At 55.7% G+C, this 12,064-nt stretch overlaps 1 protein-coding gene, 7 non-coding genes and 3 pseudogenes across 9 annotated transcripts; all 11 read right to left on the bottom strand.

Moving 5' to 3' along the window:
- Positions 1–687: 687 nt before the first annotated feature.
- On the bottom strand, positions 688–851 carry LOC144821171 (U1 spliceosomal RNA). The gene has a single exon (XR_013608272.1). It is a non-coding gene; the product is annotated as a U1 spliceosomal RNA (small nuclear RNA).
- Positions 852–1,468: 617 nt separating this feature from the next.
- Positions 1,469–1,606, bottom strand: LOC144820498 (U1 spliceosomal RNA; annotated as a pseudogene).
- Positions 1,607–1,630: 24 nt separating this feature from the next.
- LOC144819379 (deoxycytidine kinase 2-like) lies at positions 1,631–3,091 on the bottom strand. Its single transcript, XM_078677300.1, is given in 2 exon segments — positions 1,631–2,943; positions 2,946–3,091. Coding segments are annotated over 2 exon segments (792 nt in total). The 5' UTR covers positions 3,064–3,091; the 3' UTR covers positions 1,631–2,269.
- Positions 3,092–4,061: 970 nt separating this feature from the next.
- Positions 4,062–4,225, bottom strand: LOC144821170 (U1 spliceosomal RNA). The gene has a single exon (XR_013608271.1). It is a non-coding gene; the product is annotated as a U1 spliceosomal RNA (small nuclear RNA).
- Positions 4,226–5,116: 891 nt separating this feature from the next.
- LOC144821169 (U1 spliceosomal RNA) lies at positions 5,117–5,280 on the bottom strand. The gene has a single exon (XR_013608270.1). It is a non-coding gene; the product is annotated as a U1 spliceosomal RNA (small nuclear RNA).
- Positions 5,281–6,171: 891 nt separating this feature from the next.
- LOC144821168 (U1 spliceosomal RNA) lies at positions 6,172–6,335 on the bottom strand. The gene has a single exon (XR_013608269.1). It is a non-coding gene; the product is annotated as a U1 spliceosomal RNA (small nuclear RNA).
- A 617-nt stretch (positions 6,336–6,952) lies between these two features.
- Positions 6,953–7,090, bottom strand: LOC144820497 (U1 spliceosomal RNA; annotated as a pseudogene).
- On the bottom strand, positions 7,091–8,602 carry LOC144818059 (deoxycytidine kinase 2 pseudogene; annotated as a pseudogene). The gene has a single exon (XR_013607025.1). The product of XR_013607025.1 is annotated as a deoxycytidine kinase 2 pseudogene (transcript).
- A 943-nt stretch (positions 8,603–9,545) lies between these two features.
- Positions 9,546–9,709, bottom strand: LOC144821167 (U1 spliceosomal RNA). Its single transcript, XR_013608268.1, has one exon. It is a non-coding gene; the product is annotated as a U1 spliceosomal RNA (small nuclear RNA).
- An 891-nt stretch (positions 9,710–10,600) lies between these two features.
- Positions 10,601–10,764, bottom strand: LOC144821166 (U1 spliceosomal RNA). Its single transcript, XR_013608266.1, has one exon. It is a non-coding gene; the product is annotated as a U1 spliceosomal RNA (small nuclear RNA).
- Positions 10,765–11,636: 872 nt separating this feature from the next.
- LOC144821165 (U1 spliceosomal RNA) lies at positions 11,637–11,800 on the bottom strand. Its single transcript, XR_013608265.1, has one exon. It is a non-coding gene; the product is annotated as a U1 spliceosomal RNA (small nuclear RNA).
- Positions 11,801–12,064: the final 264 nt, after the last annotated feature.

Genomic DNA, 12,064 nt, shown 5'->3' with positions numbered 1-12,064 from the left:
CAAAATTTGCATGTCCACGCCCACCAGGGCCCTGCTTTCACTATACTGCACGCAGCTCACACGGGCGGGAAAGCCAGGGCTACAGCACTCACAGAAGGGGGCTTGCCAGGTCGATTTTGGGCCCAGAAGCAGAGATTTGGGGCTTTTGATGCTCAAGACCTGCCACTGAAGCCAACTCTAGAGTAGGCAGTGACCTGTTGCCTGGCTAGGCCCCAGTTGACTGCTTGTGGCTGAAAGTCAGAGACAAAGCGGCCAGCAAGCGAGCAGGGGTTCTCGCCCCGAGCCCCTCACGCCTTCCCGAACGCTCCCAAACGCAGCAGAACCCTCGCCGGGCAGAGCCCTCGCCGGGCCACAGCCTGGGGTTCTCAGCCAGAGTCTGGGCCCGGGAAGGCTAGGGTGAGGCAAGTGGCTGGCAGCCAGGCCACAGCCCCAGGGCTGGCGATCGAAAGGAGCAGACATGTCACCTGGCCAGGGCCTACTGCCCTGTCTCTGGATAGGTCCCCAGAGTGGGAGGCTTCAACTATCCCATCATTCCCCAGGCTCAGCACTTTGCATGCTATCCCCTCTTGCCCACGCCCCCTTCCAATCCAGCCGCAGCACCCTGGACAGACCACAGAAGACGACGAAAGGTGCTCCAGACTCCTTTTTATTTTTCTCTCCCTTTTTGTCTTTCTTGAAACCAGAGATCAGGGGAAAGCGCGAACGCAGTCCCCCACTACCAGAAATTATGCAGTCGAGTATCCCGCATTTGGGGACATCGCAGGGGTCAGCACATCCGAAGTGCAATGGATGAGCCTCACCCTGGGAGAACCACCTTCGTGATCATGGTGTCTCCCCTGCCAGGTAAGTATGAGTTGGAAGGGGACAGGGCGAGGGCGGCCCGCATGGCATCTCCCCGCAGAGCGAGGGTGGCATCCACACAGGGAAGGCCTGAGGCCGGGCGAGGCAGAGCATGGGCCTTGTGAGGCCCAAGGTTGCCCAGCCAAGGGCCCTGTGCCCACTTTGGAAAGCGCGCAGCTACCCACAGCAGCTTCCCACAGGCCTCGGCCGGCCTGCAAAATTTGCATGTCCACGCCCACCAGCAGCGCCAATCAGGGCCCTGCTTTCACTACTCTGCACGCAGCTCACATGGGGGGAAAGCCAGGGCTACAGCTAGCACACCAGAGGGCTTGGCAGGTCGAAATCGGGCCCAAAAGCAGATCTGTCAGGCCCTCCAAACTGTGCGCAAGCAAAGGCTACGGCAAGCAGAGAAGAGGGCTTGCCAGGCCGAAATCGGGCCCAGAAGCACGTTTCTAAGCCCTAACCCAGCATCCCCCAAGCTCGTCAATTCGCATATGTAATGGGCCCTCGCCCACTCCCCATTCCAGCCAGCTTACAGCACCCTGGACGGACGACAAGAAACGTCAAAGGGTGCTCCAGACTCCTTTTTATTTTTCTCTCCCTTTTTGTCTTTCTTGAAACCAGAGATCAGGGGAAAGCGCGAACGCAGTCCCCCACTACCAGAAATTATGCAGTCGAGTATCCCGCATTTGGGGACATCGCAGGGGTCAGCACATCCGAAGTGCAATGGATGAGCCTCACCCTGGGAGAACCACCTTTTTTTTTTTTTTTTTTTTTTTTTTTTTTTTTTTTTTTTTGACCAAAAAGTTTTTTTATTAAAAACAATCAAGTCCGATCTGCATGGATTGGTCTTGACACCCAACTTATTAATGCAAAGTTTTACAACTAAGACAACAATCTAGGTTCTTCGAGCTTGCAGGAAAAGAGCTAAGGGGGTTAGTCTTGTACAAGTCGACGAGGCAGGGATTCGCCTGCCCCACCAGCCTACAAGGAGGAACAAACACCCATGAGCAGTCACATCTAGTAGCCCATCAAAACGGTTCAAATAATCTGTACCATGGGTGCTGTAGCGTAACACTTACAGGGGTGTAAGTGAGAGCAGAAATTTGGAGTGCTTTGGAGTAAAGGCAGGACTGTGGTCTTTGTGTATTGGGGAAACTTCATGCAATCCGCCCTCTTTTCCAGGGAGGTCACCTTAAAATGAACATTATATACATAAAATCAAAGCAGCAAGTTACAATAAAATAGCACCATAAACATTTTGTCCGATTTAGACATTCCAATACATCAGTATTCATTTCATACAAAACATTAAAATGCAATACATATATACAAATATGTGCAATAATTAGGGACTGCTTTTTCTTGTACAGTCTGGCTTTTAGTGAGTTTCCAAGAGCAAAGTTTCTTTGGCGAGGTTCTTCAGAGGTTAAAGTGAATTCAGAAATATCTTGACCTTTTCCAGTAAATCTTCCTGTTTAATCTTGTCATTTTTGAAGTCCTCATTAACGTCTAAGACCAAGATTGGAATATCCCGGAGGTTTTCAAAGTCAACATTCATGGTTCTTGAATGGAGCCACATTTCATGTTTGAAGTGAAGTTTTTCTAGATATTCCAGCTCAATTCCCTGCTCTTCTTCCCTGCCCCTATAGCGCAAACGTTCCATACATTTCTCAGGTGTACTTCTAAGGTAGATCATTCCATCCAGCTCGATCTCAGACTCAAATTGATTCAAAAGCCACGTATGCCAGTCCTGATAAATTGCCCATTCAGTTTCATTGATGTTCCCAGATTCAAACAAGTTGGACGCAAACACATACCGGTCACTGTAAACTGATCTTTCAAAAAATTGTACAGGTCGCTCAGCTTCTTGTAGTTTTGCTGACACCGGCTTTAACTGCGCCCTTACTCTACTCAAACAAGCATAGGTCTGGAAAGTGTAAGCCCATCGAGTAGGCTTATCGTACAGCATTTGGAGCAAGTTGCCACCACTTTTCTGAGAAGTTGAAAGTTCCTCGTGTTCATCTTCATTTGTTTGCACGTTGCACCACCTTGCGATAGGTTCAGGAATAATCTCCCACTCATCACTTGCTTTCTCCAGCTACGAACAAACGTAGATTTTCCAGCGGCGATGTTCCCCTCGATGGACAGCTTCCTGGACCGCTTGTCAAAGCTGCTCTCGAAAACTGGGCTGATGCACATCCTTTTCGGGGGTGTCGCCATGTCGGTGCTGTGAGGGGACCCTGCGTGCCGCTGCTCGCGTTAATGGTGCTCAGTTCACTGGGAGAACCACCTTCGTGATCATGGTGTCTCCCCTGCCAGGTAAGTATGAGTTGGAAGGGGACAGGGCGAGGGCGGCCCGCATGGCATCTCCCCGCAGAGCGAGGGTGGCATCCACACAGGGAAGGCCTGAGGCCGGGCGAGGCAGAGCATGGGCCTTGTGAGGCCCAAGGTTGCCCAGCCAAGGGCCCTGTGCCCACTTTGGAAAGCGCGCAGCTACCCACAGCAGCTTCCCACAGGCCTCGGCCGGCCTGCAAAATTTGCATGTCCACGCCCACCAGGGCCCTGCTTTCACTATACTGCACGCAGCTCACACGGGCGGGAAAGCCAGGGCTACAGCACTCACAGAAGGGGGCTTGCCAGGTCGATTTTGGGCCCAGAAGCAGAGATTTGGGGCTTTTGATGCTCAAGACCTGCCACTGAAGCCAACTCTAGAGTAGGCAGTGACCTGTTGCCTGGCTAGGCCCCAGTTGACTGCTTGTGGCTGAAAGTCAGAGACAAAGCGGCCAGCAAGCGAGCAGGGGTTCTCGCCCCGAGCCCCTCACGCCTTCCCGAACGCTCCCAAACGCAGCAGAACCCTCGCCGGGCAGAGCCCTCGCCGGGCCACAGCCTGGGGTTCTCAGCCAGAGTCTGGGCCCGGGAAGGCTAGGGTGAGGCAAGTGGCTGGCAGCCAGGCCACAGCCCCAGGGCTGGCGATCGAAAGGAGCAGACATGTCACCTGGCCAGGGCCTACTGCCCTGTCTCTGGATAGGTCCCCAGAGTGGGAGGCTTCAACTATCCCATCATTCCCCAGGCTCAGCACTTTGCATGCTATCCCCTCTTGCCCACGCCCCCTTCCAATCCAGCCGCAGCACCCTGGACAGACCACAGAAGACGACGAAAGGTGCTCCAGACTCCTTTTTATTTTTCTCTCCCTTTTTGTCTTTCTTGAAACCAGAGATCAGGGGAAAGCGCGAACGCAGTCCCCCACTACCAGAAATTATGCAGTCGAGTATCCCGCATTTGGGGACATCGCAGGGGTCAGCACATCCGAAGTGCAATGGATGAGCCTCACCCTGGGAGAACCACCTTCGTGATCATGGTGTCTCCCCTGCCAGGTAAGTATGAGTTGGAAGGGGACAGGGCGAGGGCGGCCCGCATGGCATCTCCCCGCAGAGCGAGGGTGGCATCCACACAGGGAAGGCCTGAGGCCGGGCGAGGCAGAGCATGGGCCTTGTGAGGCCCAAGGTTGCCCAGCCAAGGGCCCTGTGCCCACTTTGGAAAGCGCGCAGCTACCCACAGCAGCTTCCCACAGGCCTCGGCCGGCCTGCAAAATTTGCATGTCCACGCCCACCAGGGCCCTGCTTTCACTATACTGCACGCAGCTCACACGGGCGGGAAAGCCAGGGCTACAGCACTCACAGAAGGGGGCTTGCCAGGTCGATTTTGGGCCCAGAAGCAGAGATTTGGGGCTTTTGATGCTCAAGACCTGCCACTGAAGCCAACTCTAGAGTAGGCAGTGACCTGTTGCCTGGCTAGGCCCCAGTTGACTGCTTGTGGCTGAAAGTCAGAGACAAAGCGGCCAGCAAGCGAGCAGGGGTTCTCGCCCCGAGCCCCTCACGCCTTCCCGAACGCTCCCAAACGCAGCAGAACCCTCGCCGGGCAGAGCCCTCGCCGGGCCACAGCCTGGGGTTCTCAGCCAGAGTCTGGGCCCGGGAAGGCTAGGGTGAGGCAAGTGGCTGGCAGCCAGGCCACAGCCCCAGGGCTGGCGATCGAAAGGAGCAGACATGTCACCTGGCCAGGGCCTACTGCCCTGTCTCTGGATAGGTCCCCAGAGTGGGAGGCTTCAACTATCCCATCATTCCCCAGGCTCAGCACTTTGCATGCTATCCCCTCTTGCCCACGCCCCCTTCCAATCCAGCCGCAGCACCCTGGACAGACCACAGAAGACGACGAAAGGTGCTCCAGACTCCTTTTTATTTTTCTCTCCCTTTTTGTCTTTCTTGAAACCAGAGATCAGGGGAAAGCGCGAACGCAGTCCCCCACTACCAGAAATTATGCAGTCGAGTATCCCGCATTTGGGGACATCGCAGGGGTCAGCACATCCGAAGTGCAATGGATGAGCCTCACCCTGGGAGAACCACCTTCGTGATCATGGTGTCTCCCCTGCCAGGTAAGTATGAGTTGGAAGGGGACAGGGCGAGGGCGGCCCGCATGGCATCTCCCCGCAGAGCGAGGGTGGCATCCACACAGGGAAGGCCTGAGGCCGGGCGAGGCAGAGCATGGGCCTTGTGAGGCCCAAGGTTGCCCAGCCAAGGGCCCTGTGCCCACTTTGGAAAGCGCGCAGCTACCCACAGCAGCTTCCCACAGGCCTCGGCCGGCCTGCAAAATTTGCATGTCCACGCCCACCAGGGCCCTGCTTTCACTATACTGCACGCAGCTCACACGGGCGGGAAAGCCAGGGCTACAGCACTCACAGAAGGGGGCTTGCCAGGTCGATTTTGGGCCCAGAAGCAGAGATTTGGGGCTTTTGATGCTCAAGACCTGCCACTGAAGCCAACTCTAGAGTAGGCAGTGACCTGTTGCCTGGCTAGGCCCCAGTTGACTGCTTGTGGCTGAAAGTCAGAGACAAAGCGGCCAGCAAGCGAGCAGGGGTTCTCGCCCCGAGCCCCTCACGCCTTCCCGAACGCTCCCAAACGCAGCAGAACCCTCGCCGGGCAGAGCCCTCGCCGGGCCACAGCCTGGGGTTCTCAGCCAGAGTCTGGGCCCGGGAAGGCTAGGGTGAGGCAAGTGGCTGGCAGCCAGGCCACAGCCCCAGGGCTGGCGATCGAAAGGAGCAGACATGTCACCTGGCCAGGGCCTACTGCCCTGTCTCTGGATAGGTCCCCAGAGTGGGAGGCTTCAACTATCCCATCATTCCCCAGGCTCAGCACTTTGCATGCTATCCCCTCTTGCCCACGCCCCCTTCCAATCCAGCCGCAGCACCCTGGACAGACCACAGAAGACGACGAAAGGTGCTCCAGACTCCTTTTTATTTTTCTCTCCCTTTTTGTCTTTCTTGAAACCAGAGATCAGGGGAAAGCGCGAACGCAGTCCCCCACTACCAGAAATTATGCAGTCGAGTATCCCGCATTTGGGGACATCGCAGGGGTCAGCACATCCGAAGTGCAATGGATGAGCCTCACCCTGGGAGAACCACCTTCGTGATCATGGTGTCTCCCCTGCCAGGTAAGTATGAGTTGGAAGGGGACAGGGCGAGGGCGGCCCGCATGGCATCTCCCCGCAGAGCGAGGGTGGCATCCACACAGGGAAGGCCTGAGGCCGGGCGAGGCAGAGCATGGGCCTTGTGAGGCCCAAGGTTGCCCAGCCAAGGGCCCTGTGCCCACTTTGGAAAGCGCGCAGCTACCCACAGCAGCTTCCCACAGGCCTCGGCCGGCCTGCAAAATTTGCATGTCCACGCCCACCAGCAGCGCCAATCAGGGCCCTGCTTTCACTACTCTGCACGCAGCTCACATGGGGGGAAAGCCAGGGCTACAGCTAGCACACCAGAGGGCTTGGCAGGTCGAAATCGGGCCCAAAAGCAGATCTGTCAGGCCCTCCAAACTGTGCGCAAGCAAAGGCTACGGCAAGCAGAGAAGAGGGCTTGCCAGGCCGAAATCGGGCCCAGAAGCACGTTTCTAAGCCCTAACCCAGCATCCCCCAAGCTCGTCAATTCGCATATGTAATGGGCCCTCGCCCACTCCCCATTCCAGCCAGCTTACAGCACCCTGGACGGACGACAAGAAACGTCAAAGGGTGCTCCAGACTCCTTTTTATTTTTCTCTCCCTTTTTGTCTTTCTTGAAACCAGAGATCAGGGGAAAGCGCGAACGCAGTCCCCCACTACCAGAAATTATGCAGTCGAGTATCCCGCATTTGGGGACATCGCAGGGGTCAGCACATCCGAAGTGCAATGGATGAGCCTCACCCTGGGAGAACCACCTTTTTTTTTTTTTTTTTTTTTTTTTTTTTTTTTTTTTTTTGACCAAAAAGTTTTTTTATTAAAAACAATCAAGTCCGATCTGCATGGATTGGTCTTGACACCCAACTTATTAATGCAAAGTTTTACAACTAAGACAACAATCTAGGTTCTTCGAGCTTGCAGGAAAAGAGCTAAGGGGGTTAGTCTTGTACAAGTCGACGAGGCAGGGATTCGCCTGCCCCACCAGCCTACAAGGAGGAACAAACACCCATGAGCAGTCACATCTAGTAGCCCATCAAAACGGTTCAAATAATCTGTACCATGGGTGCTGTAGCGTAACACTTACAGGGGTGTAAGTGAGAGCAGAAATTTGGAGTGCTTTGGAGTAAAGGCAGGACTGTGGTCTTTGTGTATTGGGGAAACTTCATGCAATCCGCCCTCTTTTCCAGGGAGGTCACCTTAAAATGAACATTATATACATAAAATCAAAGCAGCAAGTTACAATAAAATAGCACCATAAACATTTTGTCCGATTTAGACATTCCAATACATCAGTATTCATTTCATACAAAACATTAAAATGCAATACATATATACAAATATGTGCAATAATTAGGGACTGCTTTTTCTTGTACAGTCTGGCTTTTAGTGAGTTTCCAAGAGCAAAGTTTCTTTGGCGAGGTTCTTCAGAGGTTAAAGTGAATTCAGAAATATCTTGACCTTTTCCAGTAAATCTTCCTGTTTAATCTTGTCATTTTTGAAGTCCTCATTAACGTCTAAGACCAAGATTGGAATATCCCGGAGGTTTTCAAAGTCAACATTCATGGTTCTTGAATGGAGCCACATTTCATGTTTGAAGTGAAGTTTTTCTAGATATTCCAGCTCAATTCCCTGCTCTTCTTCCCTGCCCCTATAGCGCAAACGTTCCATACATTTCTCAGGTGTACTTCTAAGGTAGATCATTCCATCCAGCTCGATCTCAGACTCAAATTGATTCAAAAGCCACGTATGCCAGTCCTGATAAATTGCCCATTCAGTTTCATTGATGTTCCCAGATTCAAACAAGTTGGACGCAAACACATACCGGTCACTGTAAACTGATCTTTCAAAAAATTGTACAGGTCGCTCAGCTTCTTGTAGTTTTGCTGACACCGGCTTTAACTGCGCCCTTACTCTACTCAAACAAGCATAGGTCTGGAAAGTGTAAGCCCATCGAGTAGGCTTATCGTACAGCATTTGGAGCAAGTTGCCACCACTTTTCTGAGAAGTTGAAAGTTCCTCGTGTTCATCTTCATTTGTTTGCACGTTGCACCACCTTGCGATAGGTTCAGGAATAATCTCCCACTCATCACTTGCTTTCTCCAGCATACGAACAAACGTAGATTTTCCAGCGGCGATGTTCCCCTCGATGGACAGCTTCCTGGACCGCTTGTCAAAGCTGCTCTCGAAAACTGGGCTGATGCACATCCTTTTCGGGGGTGTCGCCATGTCGGTGCTGTGAGGGGACCCTGCGTGCCGCTGCTCGCGTTAATGGTGCTCAGTTCACTGGGAGAACCACCTTCGTGATCATGGTGTCTCCCCTGCCAGGTAAGTATGAGTTGGAAGGGGACAGGGCGAGGGCGGCCCGCATGGCATCTCCCCGCAGAGCGAGGGTGGCATCCACACAGGGAAGGCCTGAGGCCGGGCGAGGCAGAGCATGGGCCTTGTGAGGCCCAAGGTTGCCCAGCCAAGGGCCCTGTGCCCACTTTGGAAAGCGCGCAGCTACCCACAGCAGCTTCCCACAGGCCTCGGCCGGCCTGCAAAATTTGCATGTCCACGCCCACCAGGGCCCTGCTTTCACTATACTGCACGCAGCTCACACGGGCGGGAAAGCCAGGGCTACAGCACTCACAGAAGGGGGCTTGCCAGGTCGATTTTGGGCCCAGAAGCAGAGATTTGGGGCTTTTGATGCTCAAGACCTGCCACTGAAGCCAACTCTAGAGTAGGCAGTGACCTGTTGCCTGGCTAGGCCCCAGTTGACTGCTTGTGGCTGAAAGTCAGAGACAAAGCGGCCAGCAAGCGAGCAGGGGTTCTCGCCCCGAGCCCCTCACGCCTTCCCGAACGCTCCCAAACGCAGCAGAACCCTCGCCGGGCAGAGCCCTCGCCGGGCCACAGCCTGGGGTTCTCAGCCAGAGTCTGGGCCCGGGAAGGCTAGGGTGAGGCAAGTGGCTGGCAGCCAGGCCACAGCCCCAGGGCTGGCGATCGAAAGGAGCAGACATGTCACCTGGCCAGGGCCTACTGCCCTGTCTCTGGATAGGTCCCCAGAGTGGGAGGCTTCAACTATCCCATCATTCCCCAGGCTCAGCACTTTGCATGCTATCCCCTCTTGCCCACGCCCCCTTCCAATCCAGCCGCAGCACCCTGGACAGACCACAGAAGACGACGAAAGGTGCTCCAGACTCCTTTTTATTTTTCTCTCCCTTTTTGTCTTTCTTGAAACCAGAGATCAGGGGAAAGCGCGAACGCAGTCCCCCACTACCAGAAATTATGCAGTCGAGTATCCCGCATTTGGGGACATCGCAGGGGTCAGCACATCCGAAGTGCAATGGATGAGCCTCACCCTGGGAGAACCACCTTCGTGATCATGGTGTCTCCCCTGCCAGGTAAGTATGAGTTGGAAGGGGACAGGGCGAGGGCGGCCCGCATGGCATCTCCCCGCAGAGCGAGGGTGGCATCCACACAGGGAAGGCCTGAGGCCGGGCGAGGCAGAGCATGGGCCTTGTGAGGCCCAAGGTTGCCCAGCCAAGGGCCCTGTGCCCACTTTGGAAAGCGCGCAGCTACCCACAGCAGCTTCCCACAGGCCTCGGCCGGCCTGCAAAATTTGCATGTCCACGCCCACCAGGGCCCTGCTTTCACTATACTGCACGCAGCTCACACGGGCGGGAAAGCCAGGGCTACAGCACTCACAGAAGGGGGCTTGCCAGGTCGATTTTGGGCCCAGAAGCAGAGATTTGGGGCTTTTGATGCTCAAGACCTGCCACTGAAGCCAACTCTAGAGTAGGCAGTGACCTGTTGCCTGGCTAGGCCCCAGTTGACTGCTTGTGGCTGAAAGTCAGAGACAAAGCGGCCAGCAAGCGAGCAGGGGTTCTCGCCCCGAGCCCCTCACGCCTTCCCGAACGCTCCCAAACGCAGCAGAACCCTCGCCGGGCAGAGCCCTCGCCGGGCCACAGCCTGGGGTTCTCAGCCAGAGTCTGGGCCCGGGAAGGCTAGGGTGAGGCAAGTGGCTGGCAGCCAGGCCACAGCCCCAGGGCTGGCGATCGAAAGGAGCAGACATGTCACCTGGCCAGGGCCTACTGCCCTGTCTCTGGATAGGTCCCCAGAGTGGGAGGCTTCAACTATCCCATCATTCCCCAGGCTCAGCACTTTGCATGCTATCCCCTCTTGCCCACGCCCCCTTCCAATCCAGCCGCAGCACCCTGGACAGACCACAGAAGACGACGAAAGGTGCTCCAGACTCCTTTTTATTTTTCTCTCCCTTTTTGTCTTTCTTGAAACCAGAGATCAGGGGAAAGCGCGAACGCAGTCCCCCACTACCAGAAATTATGCAGTCGAGTATCCCGCATTTGGGGACATCGCAGGGGTCAGCACATCCGAAGTGCAATGGATGAGCCTCACCCTGGGAGAACCACCTTCGTGATCATGGTGTCTCCCCTGCCAGGTAAGTATGAGTTGGAAGGGGACAGGGCGAGGGCGGCCCGCATGGCATCTCCCCGCAGAGCGAGGGTGGCATCCACACAGGGAAGGCCTGAGGCCGGGCGAGGCAGAGCATGGGCCTTGTGAGGCCCAAGGTTGCCCAGCCAAGGGCCCTGTGCCCACTTTGGAAAGCGCGCAGCTACCCACAGCAGCTTCCCACAGGCCTCGGCCGGCCTGCAAAATTTGCATGTCCACGCCCACCAGGGCCCTGCTTTCACTATACTGCACGCAGCTCACACGGGCGGGAAAGCCAGGGCTACAGCACTCACAGAAGGGGGCTTGCCAGGTCGATTTTGGGCCCAGAAGCAGAGATTTGGGGCTTTTGATGCTCAAGACCTGCCACTGAAGCCAACTCTAGAGTAGGCAGTGACCTGTTGCCTGGCTGTGGCTGAAAGTCAGAGACAAAGCGGCCAGCAAGCGAGCAGGGGTTCTCGCCCCGAGCCCCTCACGCCTTCCCGAACGCTCCCAAACGCAGCAGAACCCTCGCCGGGCAGAGCCCTCGCCGGGCCACAGCCTGGGGTTCTCAGCCAGAGTCTGGGCCCGGGAAGGCTAGGGTGAGGCAAGTGGCTGGCAGCCAGGCCACAGCCCCAGGGCTGGCGATCGAAAGGAGCAGACATGTCACCTGGCCAGGGCCTACTGCCCTGTCTCTGGATAGGTCCCCAGAGTGGGAGGCTTCAACTATCCCATCATTCCCCAGGCTCAGCACTTTGCATGCTATCCCCTCTTGCCCACGCCCCCTTCCAATCCAGCCGCAGCACCCTGGACAGACCACAGAAGACGACGAAAGGTGCTCCAGACTCCTTTTTATTTTTCTCTCCCTTTTTGTCTTTCTTGAAACCAGAGATCAGGGGAAAGCGCGAACGCAGTCCCCCACTACCAGAAATTATGCAGTCGAGTATCCCGCATTTGGGGACATCGCAGGGGTCAGCACATCCGAAGTGCAATGGATGAGCCTCACCCTGGGAGAACCACCTTCGTGATCATGGTGTCTCCCCTGCCAGGTAAGTATGAGTTGGAAGGGGACAGGGCGAGGGCGGCCCGCATGGCATCTCCCCGCAGAGCGAGGGTGGCATCCACACAGGGAAGGCCTGAGGCCGGGCGAGGCAGAGCATGGGCCTTGTGAGGCCCAAGGTTGCCCAGCCAAGGGCCCTGTGCCCACTTTGGAAAGCGCGCAGCTACCCACAGCAGCTTCCCACAGGCCTCGGCCGGCCTGCAAAATTTGCATGTCCACGCCCACCAGCAGCGCCAATCAGGGCCCTGCTTGTAGAGTTCG

Source organism: Lissotriton helveticus, chromosome 2_1 (genome assembly GCF_964261635.1).
Source record: "Lissotriton helveticus chromosome 2_1, aLisHel1.1, whole genome shotgun sequence".
In the NCBI taxonomy this organism is placed as follows: Eukaryota; Metazoa; Chordata; class Amphibia; order Caudata; family Salamandridae; genus Lissotriton; species Lissotriton helveticus.
Note: the sequence above shows the minus strand (reverse complement) of the source record. Positions and strands in the feature narration are given on the sequence as shown.